This window comes from Carlito syrichta, unplaced genomic scaffold, assembly GCF_000164805.1.
Source record: "Carlito syrichta isolate Samal-C Ts95f unplaced genomic scaffold, Tarsius_syrichta-2.0.1 Scaffold288366, whole genome shotgun sequence".
NCBI lineage: Eukaryota > Metazoa > Chordata > Mammalia > Primates > Tarsiidae > Carlito > Carlito syrichta.
In genome coordinates, this window is record NW_007232462.1 from 138,994 (window position 1) to 153,539 (window position 14,546).

Genomic DNA, 14,546 nt, shown 5'->3' on the forward strand with positions numbered 1-14,546 from the left:
GTGAACCTTCTACATCCCCAGGGTCCAGCCTCCACCCACCCACAGTTGGCACTCAGGGACAAGACCTGGCTTGAATTCCCCTCTTATAGTTCTGACCACCTGCCTCTCTTGTCCACACACAAGCAGAGACATACCCTGTGAGAAAGGGGAGAGGGAATTTTAGTAACTGTCCTGGGCCTTGTGCTGGGTCCTGGGGTGTGGTGGTGAGCCAGCTGGAGCAGTCTCTGCCCTCCTGGTGCTCACATTCCAGGGAAGAGAGCTGGGTGGAGGGGATTCACACTCAGAGGACAGCAGGAGAGAGAAGGAAGCACGACAAGGGACAAAAGGAGTAAATGAAAGAGAAGGAAGGGATGCTGTGAGCAAGGGAGAGACAGAGGGAGCAGGAGGAGGAGACAGGAACCGAGGGTCAGATTGGAAGGGGGAGAAAGACACACACAGCTGCTTCCAGGGAGAGGAGCGAGAAGCATTGGCCCAAGAGGGAACGTGTGGAAGCTGGGATGTGCCCCTTCCAGGATGGGAAGGGGACCTGGGTTCTGTTTCCTACTCCCTTGCTGGGACTGATCCAAGAACCACCCCCACATGGCTTCTGGCTCACAAAGATGCATGAGCTTCCCTTCAGGAGTCCCTGGGGAGCACCCGTGGAGTCAGGATCTGAATGAGTTGTGTTGGCTGGCAACCAAGCCTGGGAGGAGGCAGCTGGGTGGCTGCAGGTGCCCCTTGGGCAATTACTGGGCGCTTCCTTCCCCAGAAGGGAAGCCTTGATCCTCCAGCCAGGTCCTGAGGCATCTAGTCCACTTCTTTCCCCCCAGTACACAGCCTGGATCTCTGGGGAAGGAGCAGACTGCCTTTGACTAGGTTGGAAATCAAGGGAATTTGTATCCCAGGAATTTAGACTCAGGGATGGGGGCCAGAGGGGAAGTTAGAATCTTTTCATTCAACCTGTGTCCTACATACTCATTCAGCTCGTGTTCAGAGCCTCTGCCAGGACACAGTGAAGCCCTGAGGCATCACAGGCTGGTGGGGAGACCGACATATACTTTACTAATGATCCAGGAGCCAGGAGAGAAGCCCTTGGTGGGATGTGGAGGGAGGGTTTTGGAAAAGGTGACTTTTGAGGGCCTGTCATGTGCCAGGCTCTTGACTCTGGAGATGAATGACCCAGTACCTGCCTCCAGGGATGGCTCAGAACAAGGGAAAAGCTGTGCTCAGGCAGACCATGGGTTCAGACTGTGACCTGTAGATGGTGAGGTGCCGAAAGGGTTTTTGACAAAGTCAGGTTTGTGTGGTTTTTGCTGCTCCAACTTTCTCCTTTGGGAAATAGACACTGGGAAGTGAAGGGACTTACCAAGGGAGTTAGAGCTGAAACTAGAACTCAGAACCCTGACTCCTCGTGGGTCCCAATGCCTGGAGTCCTTCGTTTCTGCCCCTTCTCAGTGCCTATCTGACCCTGCTCCTCCTCTAAGTCCTCCTTTGCTCCTGCCTCTTCCTCTTCTCTTTCCAGGCTCCTACTTGATGGTCAACACTTCCCAGCATGCTCCAGGCCAGCGAGCCCATGTCATCTTCCAGAGCCTGAGTGAGAATGACACCCACTGTGTCCAGTTCAGCTATTTCCTGTACAGCCGGGATGGGCACAGCCCAGGCACTCTGGGCGTCTATGTGCGTGTTAATGGGGGGCCCTTGGGCAGCGCCGTCTGGAATATGACTGGATCCCATGGCCGTCAGTGGCACCAGGCTGAACTGGCTGTCAGCACCTTCTGGCCCAATGAATATCAGGTGGGCTGGTTTCAGTCTGTGGTCAGCCTGTGCCTGGGGGTGGGGGCAGGAGGATGCGGCTTGAGGTCTGAGTAGATGAGTGGTTGAGATTAGAATTAGTCTGTATTCAGCTTCATGAGGCAATCTGTGGCCAAGACCAGGGGTCAGTCTGGGACCAGTTTGGGTTCAACATCTGATGTCATTTTTTTTTTTTTTTTGAGAAAGCAGGATTTATTGAGAGGACAGAAACGCTCCCACAGTGGGAGGGGACCCGAGGGGATTGCTGTGGTCATTGTTAATAAGAACAGTCCATGGCTGGGGTAGGGTGAGTTGGAGCAGCGCCTACCTGAAAACCCTGCCTGGCTGAAAAGAGTTTTGCTGCTTGGAGGAAACTGTCCAGGACTGGGATAGAACATCTGGCCTTGACCTTGTTCATTTTGGGTGCTGACACCCCACCCTCAACTAGCTAGCTTGGTAGAGAGAGGGTCAGTATGAGCTGGGCTGACCCCTGCTGGTTGAGGAGGAGCGGCAGGGGCCTAGCTGAAAGGGGGCCTTGTGGGCACCTCCCTAGGCAGGGCTGGAGGGATATCTGTATGACAGGGGCCCTCCCACCTCCCCCAGGTGCTGTTTGAGGCCCTCATCTCCCCAGACCGCAGGGGCTACATAGGCCTAGATGACATCCTGCTTCTCAGCTACCCCTGTGGTGAGTCCCAGCCCACTATGGGCACAGGGGTGAGGGATGCCAGCGGCAGCTCCTACCAGCAGGGGCGCAGGCCCAACTTATGCAGTGCTCTATTCCCACAGCAAAGGCCCCACACTTCTCTCGCCTGGGCGACGTGGAAGTCAACGCCGGCCAGAACGCATCATTCCAGTGCATGGCTGCCGGCAGAGCAGCCGAGGCAGAGCGCTTCCTCCTGCAGGTGAGGGGAGTGGGGACCTTGGCCAAGGAGGGGTGGGTTGCTTCTTCTGGGCCCTGACTCCCTTGCAAGGTCCTTCCTACCTTCATACTCCAGCACCCATACACGTGCGTCCCGGTACTCCCTCAGCTCGGCTCTGCCCTCTTGGTTTTCCATAGTCCCAAGACGGAGCACAGCCTCAGGAATCCCGTGTGCCCCTGTGTAGTAGGGACGGTTCTGTGGGGCCAGGCAATTACTCCCCCACTCGCCCAGGGCAGAGCGAGATCGGGACCCCTCCTTTCTCGGTGCCCTGACTCCTCTGACCCCTCTTCCCCGCAGCGGCAGAGCGGGGCGCTGGTGCCCGCGGCCGGCGTGCGACACATCAGCCACCGGCGCTTCCTGGCCACTTTCCCGCTGGTCTCCGTGGGCCGCGCGGAGCAGGACCTGTACCGCTGTGTGTCCCAGGCTCCGCGCGGCGCGGGAGTCTCCAACTTTGCGGAGCTCATCGTCAAGGGTCAGCGCGCGGACTAGGGGAGGGCCGAGACCTGCGCCCTCCGAGGGGCGAGGCGGGAGGAGGGGGCAGGGTCTGCCCTGGGGACGTGGCCCGTGGAGGGGTGGGGTCGCGGGCGATTTGACCTGCGGAGGGAGCAGTGCCTCACTCCGGCTGAGGTCTAAACGAGGGGGCGGGGCCGGCGGGTTGGGGACCCGGGTCTAGGTGAGAGCCTGGAGAGGCGGGGTCTAGCTCTGTGGCTCCTGAGTTGATCCCAGCCCGATTGCAGTCAGCTCCTGGAGGCGAGGAGCGGGGAGGGTCTTGAGGGAGAGGTCGTGGCCTGAAACGTGAGGGCGGAGTCTTTGGAACCAAGTTCCCCGTAGGCCCTGGTGATTTAGTGGGGAGTGGAGGGTGGGTCTGGTCGAGGACTTGGTAGCAGCAGAAGGGGTTAGGGAGGACGGGGAGGGCTCTTGGGGGTTTGTGTGTTGTGGGATGCAGAGTTGGGGGCTGGAGTCTCACAGCAGAATCCGTCGGCCCGTCTCTCCGAATCTCCTCGCAGAGCCCCCCACCCCCATCGCGCCCCCACAGCTGCTGCGTGCCGGCCCCACCTACCTCATCATCCAGCTCAACACCAACTCCATCATTGGCGACGGGCCGATCGTGCGCAAGGAGATTGAGTACCGCATGGCTCGCGGCCCCTGGGCCGAGGTGCACGCCGTCAGCCTGCAGACCTACAAGCTGTGGCACCTCGATCCCGACACCGAGTACGAGATCAGCGTGCTGCTCACGCGCCCCGGAGACGGCGGCACTGGCCGCCCCGGACCACCCCTCGTTAGCCGCACCAAGTGTGCAGGTGGGTGCTGCTGCTACCCAGGTCCCAGTCCCTGGCGGGTCACCTGGGTATGGGCTCAGGGCAGCGGAGGGGCACATTCTGAGAAAGTAAAATGGCCTGAATCTGTGCTTCTAAAAGTTTCTAAAACGTTGTGATTTTTTTCCCCTCGACTCTTGAATGGTAAAATAATGATAGCCAAAACATTACCTTTGTGTCAGACACATAAGCATATGTGTGCCTATAAACACACATATTTATTGATTTAAAACTTACAACACCACCATGATGTAGGTACCCTTGTCATACCTATTCTACAGATGTTGTGCCTGAGGCACAGAGATAAGTGAGTGACTGGCTCAAGAACACACAGCTAGTAAGTGGCCGAGATCGGATTGGAACCCTTGACTGGCTGGCTCCAGAATCAGCATTCATAATTCTACACTATATCATCTAGATAAAATAAACAACTAAAATACAAGCGTGTTATAAATTCTAGCTGGATTCTCTTGCCTGGGCCTTGAGCCTGAAGTCTGCTCTTTCTTGTTAAAAGAGAAAAGCAGGTGTTAGGAGGGATAGTGCACCTGTGCCAGATGAGGGTCTCTTTTGTTTAATCAGAAGAGAAAGTGAGAAAAGAACAGGGTTCTTTTTTTTGTGATTTCATTGTGTTTTTTAATGGAATTTGTATTAAGATAAGTGTAGATTCATGTGCAGTTGTTAGAAAAATACAGAGTGATTTCCTGTACATTTTACCCTGTGTCTTACAATGGTAACATTTTGCAGAACTATAGTATAATATCACAATCAAGATATCACCATTGATATAATCCACAGATCTTATTCAGAATTCCCCAGTTTTGTTTGTACACATTCATGTGTATGTGTGTGTGTTAAGTATATACAGCTTATCACATGTGGAGGTTTGTATATTTACCACTGTGGTCAAAACACTGAGCAGTTCAATCACCTTGAGGACCCTTTGGCCTCTCATTAACCACATTCATCTCCCTCTCTTGTTCCATTGGTAATCGTGAATCCTTCCTTCATTCCTAAAATTTTTTGTTTCAAAAATATTATATAAATGAAATCATAGACTATGTACCCTTCAGGAATTGACTTTTTTTTGTTAACAACTTTATTGCAATGCAATTCACATCTCATACAATTTATTGATGAAAGTGTTCAATTTAGCCGGGCATGGTGGCCCACACCTATAATCCCAGCACTTTGGGAGGCAGAGGTGAGAGGATTGCCTGAACCCACAGGTTTGAGACCTGCCTGGGCAAGTTGGCGAGACCTTATCCCTACAATAAATCAAAGAATTAACTGGGCATGGTGGCATGTACCTGTAGTTCCAGCTACTTGGAAGGCTGAGGCAGAAGGATCACCCGAGCCCAGCAGGTCGAGATTTCAGTCACCATGAGCATGCTACTGCACTCCAGCCTGGGTGACAGTGAGACTCTGATTTAAAAAAAGAAAAGAAAAGAAAAGAAAGTGTACAATTCAATGGTTTTTAGTGTACTGTAGTCCCAGGTTTCTCCTTCTTGGGCATCAGTTACCTGTAGTCATCTGAGGTTTGAAAATAGGTGCATATAGGACAATCAGATACTTGGAGAAAGGGAGAGAGACCTCATGCACCAAACTTATTTTTTTATTTTTTTGAGTCAGAGTCTCACTGTGCTGCTCATGCTGGAGCGCAGTGACACTCTTACGGCCACTGCAGCCTCAACCAGCTGAGCTCAGGTGATCCTTCCACCTCTGCTTTCCAAGTAGCTGGAACTACAGGCACGTGCCACCATCTTCAGCTAATTTTTTGACTTATTGTAGAGATGAGGTCTCGCCAGCTTGCCCAGGCTGGTCTCAAACGTGTGAGCTCAGGCAATCCTCTCACCTTGGTCTCACAAAGTGCTGGGATTAGAGGCATGAGTCACTGTGCCTGGCTCACACCAAACATTTATTACAGTGTATTGTTATAATTGTTCTATTTTATTATTAGTCATTGTTGTTAATCTCTTACTGTACCTAATTTATACATTAAACTATCATAAGTATGTATGTATAGGAAAAATATAGTTTATATGGGGTTCAGTATTATCTGTGATTTCAGACACCCGCTGGGGGTCTTGGATCATGTTCCCTAAAGATAATAGGGGGCTACTGTATTCACAGAGTTACACAACCATCAGCACAATCAATTTTGGAACATTTTCATCACCCCAAAAGGAAGCCTTGTACCCTTTAGCAGTCACCCTTATTTCACCCCCACACCTCTAGCTCCAGGCAGACACAAATTTACTTTCTGTCTCTAAATAGTCCACTAAAAGGCAAAACTATAGAGACAGAAAGTAAATTTTGTGACTGGCTTCTTCCACTTTGCATGATGTTTTCTTTTTTGAGTCGGAGTCTCACTCTGTTGCTCAGGCTGGAGTTAGGAGTCTCACTCTGTCACCCAGGCTGGAGTGCAGTGGCACCCGCAGCCTTGACCTGCTGGGCTCAGGTGATCCTTCTGCCTCAGCCTTCCAACTAACTGGAACTACAAGCATGTGCCATCATGCCTGTCTAATTTTTTGATTTATTGTAGAGACAAGGTCTGGCCATGTTGTCCAGGCTGACCTCGAATCCGTGAGCTCAGGCAATCCTCTCACCTCGGCCTCTCAAAGTGCTGGGATTACAGATGTGAGCCACTGTTCCTGGCACTTTGCATATGTTTTCAAGGTTTGCCCATGTTGTATGTATCAGTACTCCATTCTTTTTTATTGCTGAATGATATTCCATTGTATAAATATACCACAATTCGTCCATTTATTAGTTGATGGAAATTTGGGTTGTTTACACTTTTTGGCTATTATGAACAGTATTGCTATGAATGTTTGTGTACATGTTTTTATGTGGATACATGTTTTTATTTTTCTTGGCTATAGACCATATATGTCATATGGTAACTCTGTGTTTATCCCTTGAAGAACTGCTGAACTGTTTTCCAAAGCAGCTGTACCATGTTACATTTCCACCTGTGGTCTGTGAGGGTTCCAATTTTTCTACGTACACATTCTTAAAAATAATCCATTTTTAAGTTGGATTATTTGTCTTTTCTATTGACTCATAGGAGTTTATATATTCTAGGCTGGGCTTGGTGGCTCAGCCTGTAATCCCAGCACTTTGGGAGGCCGAGGTAAGCGTATTGCCTAGGCCTGCGTGTTCGAGACCAGCTTGGACAACTTGGTGAGACCTTGTCTCTACAGTAAAAATCAAAACATTAGCTGGGTGTGGTAGCACGTGCCTGTAGTTCTGGCTACTTGGAAGCCTGAGGTGGAAGGATCACCGGAGCCCAGCTGGTCGACGCTGGGGTGGCTGTGAGTGTGCCGTGGCACTCCAGCCTGGGTGACAGAGTGAGACTCTAACTCAAAAAAAAAAAGTTATTTATATATTTTTGATAGTAGATTCTTATCAGATGTGTTTGCAAATATTTTCTCCCATTCTTTATGTTATCTTTTCCTTGATGGTGTCCTTTGAATTACAAAGGCTTTCAGTTTTGAAGCCCAGTTTATCTATTTTTTTCTTTTCTTTTTTTTGTGCTTTTGATGTCATATCTAAGAAAACATTGCGTAATCCAAAGTTATGAAAATTTACCCCTATGTTTTTTCTTAAGAGTATTATGACTTTAGCTCTTATATTGAGGTCTTTGATCCATTTTGAATTAATTTTTGTGTAGATGTGAGGTAGGGATCCAACTTCATTCTTTTATATGTGAATATCCAGTTGTCCCATCCATTTGTCCCATTTGTTGAAAAGACTATTCTTTCCCCCATTGAATTATCTTGGCACTGGAATTGGATTTTTTTCATTTAGCATAATTCCCTGGAGATTCATCTGAGTTTTTGTGTCTATCAGTAGTTCATTCCTTTTTATTGTTGAGTAGTATTCCATAGTGTGGAAATGCCACAGTCTGTTTAACCAGTCACCTGTTGAAAGACATCTGTACTGGTTCCAGTTTTTTCTATTACACAACTAAAGCTTCTGTGAACATTCATATTCAGGTTTTTGCATGAATGTAAGTTTTCATTTTTCTGGGATAAATACCCGAGAGTCACCAAAAAAAGATATTAACAAATGGCAAACAGAACATGAAAAGATGCTTAACATTGGCTGGGCACAATGGGGGCACACTTGTAATCCCAGCATTCTGGAAGGCCAAGCTGGACTATAGGCCCGATGAGTCATATAGTAATGACATTTTTAATTCTATCAGAAACTGCCAGAATGGTTATATTGTTTTACATTCTCACCAGCAGTGTATGAGTGATCCAGTTTTCTGCATCCTTACCAGCATTTCGTGTTGTCAGTATTTTTTCTTTTAGATTGTCTGAAAGGTATGTAGTGATATCCCAGTATAGTCTTAATTTGCCCTTCTTTAATGTCCAGTGATGTTGAACATCTTTTCTTTTCTTTTTTTTTTTTGAATTGGAGTCACCCTGTTGTCCAGGCTGGAGTGCAGTGGCATGATAACTGCACCCTTGACCTGCTGGGCTCAGGTGATACTCTCGCCTCAGCTTTCTGAGTAGCTCGGACTATAGGTCTGAGCTACCACACCCAGCAATTTTTTTGTACAGACAAGGTCTTGCTATGTTGCCTAGGCTGCTCTCGAACTCCTGGTCTCAAGGGATCCTCCCACCTTGGCCTTCCAGAATGCTGGGATTACAAGTGTGCACCATTGTGCCCAGCCAATGTTAAGCATCTTTTCATGTGCTATTTGCCATTTGTTAATATATTTTTTGGTGACTAATATGTTCCTTTTTCTAATTGGAACATTAATATTTTTTTCTGCTACTGAGTTTTGACAGTTTTTTCTTTTCTTTTCTTTTCTTTTTTTTTTTTTTGAGTTGGAGTCTCACTCTGTCACCCAGGCTGGAGTGCAGTGGCTGCTCCCGGCCACCGCAACCTCGACCTGCTGGGCTCCGGCGATCCTTCCGCCTCAGCCTTCCGAGTAGCCGGAACTACAGGCATGCGCTACCACGCCCAGCTGATTTTTTTTGATTTATTTGATTTATTGTAGAGATGAGGTCTCGCTGCCCAGGCGGGTCTCGAACCCGTGGGCTCAGGCAATCCACTCATCTCAGGCGCGGGATTACAGGCTGAGCCACCGAGCCCGGCTTCCTTTTCTTTTTTTAAAAAATATAATTCTAGGTATCAGTTCTTTGTTGGATGTGTAGTTTATAAATATTTTCTCCCAGTTTGTAGGTTGTCTTTTCGTGGGCTCTTGCACAGAACAACTATTTCTAATTTTGATGAGGTTCAATGTATAAAATTTCCCTTTTATGAATTGTGCTTTTGATTTCAGGAATTCCTTGCCTACCCATAGCTCCCAAATATTTTCTCCCGTTTTTTTCCCCTAAAAGTGTTATAGTTTTAGATTTTGCATTTAAGTTCACAGTCTATTTTGGGTAGGGTGTGAGGTTTAGGTCAGGATGTATTTATTTGTTGCTATTCAGTTTTCTTAAGTATTTTATTTATTTATTTATTTTTTGAGTTGGAGTCTCACTTTGTCACCTAGGCTGGAGGGTAGTGGCACACCTCTCGGCTACCGTAGCCTCAACCTGCTGGGCTCCAGCGATCCTTTCGCTTCAGCCTTCCAAGTAGCCAAAACTACAGGCACATGCTACCATGCCCAGCTAAGTTTTGATTTATTGTAAAGACAAGGTCTCACCAAGTTGCCCAGGCTGGTCTCGAACCCGCAGGCTCATATTATCCACTCGCCTTGACCTCCCAAAGTGCTGGGATTACAGGCTGAGCCACCGAGCCCGGCCTTCTTAAATGTTTTAAAAAGCCAGTCTGTGAATTATCTAAAAACAGTTTAATGCCATACTTTGGGAGACCCTTCCTTGGGTGGTAGGTTGGAGTGGTCCAGTGGGAATTGTTTTCTAGGTAAGGGGTCAGAGTCAATTTACTTAACCTCTCTGAGCTTCAGTCTCCTTGTTTTATAAAATGGGAGTAATAATATTTACCATATAGGATTATTTTGAGAATTCATTTGACAAATGTTTACTGAGTGCCTATATGTGCCACATACTATTGTGGCTGCTGCAGATATATGGCTGTAGCCAAGATAGGCAAAGGTCACCAGCATGTGAGTTCCTCATGGAACTCTGCATAGAACTCATATTCTGGCAAGAGGAGATGGAATAAGTAAGTAAACAACTGAAATATACAGTTGACTTTTGAATGACACCAGTTTGAACTGTACGGGTCCACTTATATGTGAATTTTTTTCAACCGAATGTACATCAAAAATATAGTATTTGCAGGCTGGGTGTGGTGGCTCATGCCTACAGGGAGGCCAAGGTTAGAGGATCCTTTGAAGCCAGGAGTTTGAGGCCAATTGGGGCAACACAGTGAGAATCTCTTTTTAAAAAAATTCTTTTTTTTGCTGAGCATGGTAGCACACACCTGTAGTCCTAGCTAAACAGTATTTGTGAGACCTGCATGTAAAGAGGATTGACTATGGGACTTGAGTATGTTTGAATGTGTGAATGTGGGGAGGTTCCTGGACCCAGTTCCCTGCATATACCAAGGGAGGGCTATGCAGTTTGTCAGGTGGTGGTCAGTGCTGTGAAGAAGAATAAAGCAGGGAGTAGGGTTGGAGGGTTGTTATTTTTAAAAGGCTAAGGGACTGTCCTAGCGAGAAGGTGACACTTGAACAGAGACCTGGAGGAGGCGAGGGACTCGGCCATGCAGAGAACTGAGGACTTGCTGAGAGGAGCACCAGGCAGACGAGCAGCCAGTGCAAAGGTCTGGAGGCTGGAGCATGTGTGGCAGTGTGAGGAGCATCAAGGCCACCAGTATAACTTGGCTAGTGACTGAGCAGGAAATGGCAGAAGAAGCTGAAGTTGAGCTGAATGTATGGTCGCAGAGCCATTGTTTGCTGAGAGAGCTGGGAAGCCATTGTGGCATTTTGGAAGGCAGGAGTGATAATCATCTACTTTTTAAAAAAAGGATCACTCTGGCCCTTCTGTGGAGAACAGCCTCTAGGAGGGCAAAGGTGCCATAGGGGAGACCAGGAAGGAGGCAACTGCAACATTCTGACTGAGAGATGGTGGCAGCTGGGAGCAGAGTGGAAGTGGTGACTGTGGGAAGAAATGGGTCAGATTCTGGGTTTAATTTGAAGGTAGAGCTACCTGCATTTGCTGATGGATTGAATATGGGATGTGAGGGAGAGATATAGAGAGAAGTTTAAGGATGGCTCCAAGGTGTTTTGCCTGAGCCGCTGGAAGGATGGAGTTGTCATTTACTGTGAAGGAGCAGACTGCGTTGGTGCTGATTTGATGGAGATGTCATAGATCAGGAGTTCTGTGTTGGAAATGTTGACTTCAAGATACCTATTAGACGTCCAAGTGCAGATATCCATCCGGCAGGTGGATATATGAGTGTGGAGTTCAGAGAAGAGGCAGGCTGCAAACATAAATTTGAAAGTTGTCAGTGTGGAGATGGTATAGATGGTATTTAAAGTCCTGAGACTGCAGGAGATCTTTTATGCTAGTGGTTCTCAACTAGGGGCAGTTTTGTCTCCCAGGAGTCATTTGGTAGTGTCTGGAGACACATTGGTTGTCACAACTGAGGGGTGGCGATGGGGTGCTACTGGTATCTAAGAGTAGACACCAGGAACTTGCTAAACATCCTACAATGCACAGATAGCCCCCATAACAAAGAATTATCTAGTCCAAAACATCTGTAGTGCTGAGGTTGAGAACATCTGACTTGGTCCTTAGATTTTTAGGGAATAAGTGTAGATGAATAAGAGGGGAGTTGTGAAGCCTGAACCTTAGGGCTCTCCAGCCTTTTGGGTTAAACACAGGCAATAGCATGTAAATGCATTAACTGCATCTGAAATATAGTGATTGATACACAGTGAGCACTCAGTAATTACAATTGTCACTATTATTATTATTATTATTGAGTCAGAATCTCACTCTGTCACCCAGGTTGAAATGCAGTGGCACAGTCATGGCTACTGCCTCCACCTGCTGAACTCAGGTGATCCTTCTGCCTCAGCCTTCCAAGTAGTTGGAGCTACAAGTGTGCGCCACCACCTCTGGCTAATTTTTTGATTTATTGTAGAACGAGGTCTCACCCAGGCTGGTCTCGAACCCCTGTAGTTGGAACAACCATGCGCCAGCACTCCTGGCTAATTTTTTGATTTGTTGTAGAAATGAGGTCTCGCCATGTTGCTCAGGCTGGTCTTGAATTCCTGGGCTTAGGCAATCCTTTCATCTTGGCCTCCCAAAGTGCTGGGCTTACAGGTGTGAATATATGGTATTTTTAACCATTCAAAGGCAGTTCTAGTCTGCCACTTAGAATGAAAGAAATCAGAATTTGGGGTCCATAGAGAATCTCTCTTGCATCCCCTTAGTGTACAGATGGGGAAACTGAAACCAAGAGAGAGGAAGGGACTTGCCTGTAAGCAGACATTGGGTTAAAAACCCAGGTTTTGTGGTGATGGCTGTTGATTATTCCCATTTTACACATGAGTAAACTGAGATTTAGAGATACAGTCAGCTTGTCCAAATCTACTCAGTGAGTCCACAGCAGAGTCAGAACCAAAGTTTAAATCTCTTGATTTTTAATCCGCTGTTTTTAACAACAGCAGCAGCAGCTGCTGCTGCTATCATGGGCTGAATTCCTGCCTTGTGCTAGGCGCTGCTAAACGCTAGGCTGGCCAGAGCGGAAGCTGGGGCAGGGGCCAGGCAAACACGCAGACACCTCCTCCTGCTCCTCTGAATTACACACTCCTCTTTGTTGACATCTTTGCCCCCCCCAACCTTGGGCGCCTTGGTGGGTAGTTGTTTTGCTGTTGGCCAGCTGTGTTGTCATCTCCCCCATCCCCAGGCAACTCCCCTTGGACTGTATTATTTACTGTAAAAACAATAATATAGCATCAGGAGAAGGCGGTTTTAAAAATAATCGCTCTAAGTCTCATCATCCTAGCCCAACAGCTGTTTTAATTCTTCTGTCTTCTTCACATCTCTGCCCATATGCCTGCAGTACACATTTTTGCACCCTTGTCATTGAGATGTAGAAAGCATTCCGTATGCTGCTTCATTTGCTTGGTGTTGTTACATGGGCTATGTTGTTTATAATTATGTTTATTGATGGTAGAAGTCCATTGAGTGTTCCCATAATGCCGAACTATTTGTTTCCAGAGCCCTATCATTATACATAATACTACATTGAAAAATTTAGTGCTTAGAGTTCTCTCATCTCTCCACCCCCAGAGTTATTTCTTTAGGACAGTCAGGCGTGGTTGAAGAAAAGGTTTTTGACCAACATTGCTTTAATGGTGGTACCAATATGCGTTGCTCCCAGCAGCTCATGTGTGCACACGTGTTCATTATTAATTACTGTAGCTGTTTGACTTCATCTTGTATAAGTCTCACACTTGATCTTCAAAGTGGGTGTTACTATCTCCATTTTTTAGTGGAGGAACCTGACATCAACATTCAAAGGAGGTTAAGTAGCTTTCCTGAAGTCACAGACTGATGCGGTGTGGAGATAGGATGTGAACTCGGGTGTACCAGACCCCAGTTCAAAGCTCCTTCCACAAGAAAAAGTTGGAACATTTCAGGATATTGTGTTCTCATTAACTTTGCTAAAATCAACATGCTTTGACCTAATTTAACAGATGTTAAGGCTACCCTCCTTGTTATTTTTTGTTTTTTTTTTTTGAGTTGGAGTCTCACTCTGTTACCCAGGCTGGAGTGCAGTGGTATGCTCACGCCACTGTAGCCTTGACCTGCTGGGCTCAGGTGATCCTTTTACCTCAGCCTTCCAAGTAGCTGGGACTACAGGCATGCACCACCACACCCGGCTAATTTTTTGATTTATTGTAGAGATGAGGTCTCGCCAAATTGCCCAGGCTGGTCTCAAGCCCGTGGGCTCAGCAATCCTTTCACCTCAGCCTCCCAAAGTGCTGAGATTATAGGCCTGAGCCCCTGCGCCTGGCCTGCTACCCTCCTTGTTTTAATGCGCATTTTGACCTCTGATCTCTGAGTGGCCTGCAGCCCTGTGGAATTTAGAAGGATGGGGCTTTGAGGTCCCCAAGTTCTGCTCTGCCAGTGTGTGTTGGCAGCTGAAGAGTGTGTGTGGGTGCCAGATGGTTTTGGAAACATAGAGAGACTCATGGATTCACACCCCTCAATCAACATATCAGTCTGTAGTCAACAAACTATTTGAGCTCCCTGGAACTGCCCAGATTTGATCAGGGTGGGGAGGGAGAGAAGAAGGAAGGGGCCCTTCTCTTCAAAGACCCCTCAGTCTAGTGAGGTAGATGGGAGGTAGTGCAGCTGCTGGAGAATGAGATGCCCGAGTATGAAGTTGGGAGTTTTATCTTCCAAGTCAGAAGTTGCTATCTTGGGCCCTGCAAGGTGGTTTTAAGAAGCTTGAGTAGGTTGCCAGTATTTAAAAATATGGAGATTTCTGAATTCCTGCCTTCTCTTGAAAAGTGGGAGGATCAATTAGCCGGGCATGGTAGCGAGCGCCTGTAATTCTGGCTACTCGGAAGGCTGAGGCGGAAGGATCGCCGGAGCCC

The 14,546-nt window shown here is 47.6% G+C and overlaps 1 protein-coding gene across 1 annotated transcript in view; it reads left to right on the forward strand.

The window, feature by feature from the left end:
• Nucleotides 1–14,546, forward strand: part of PTPRU (protein tyrosine phosphatase, receptor type U) — an 88,271-nt gene that overhangs the window by 19,346 nt on the left and 54,379 nt on the right. Inside the window, exons 3-7 of the mRNA XM_021710282.1 lie at nt 1,502–1,773; nt 2,374–2,455; nt 2,557–2,672; nt 2,988–3,162; nt 3,698–3,991. Coding sequence (XP_021565957.1) covers nt 1,513–1,773; nt 2,374–2,455; nt 2,557–2,672; nt 2,988–3,162; nt 3,698–3,991 — 928 coding nt within the window. The 5' untranslated portion in view covers nt 1,502–1,512. The remainder of the gene's footprint in view (nt 1–1,501; nt 1,774–2,373; nt 2,456–2,556; nt 2,673–2,987; nt 3,163–3,697; nt 3,992–14,546) is intronic.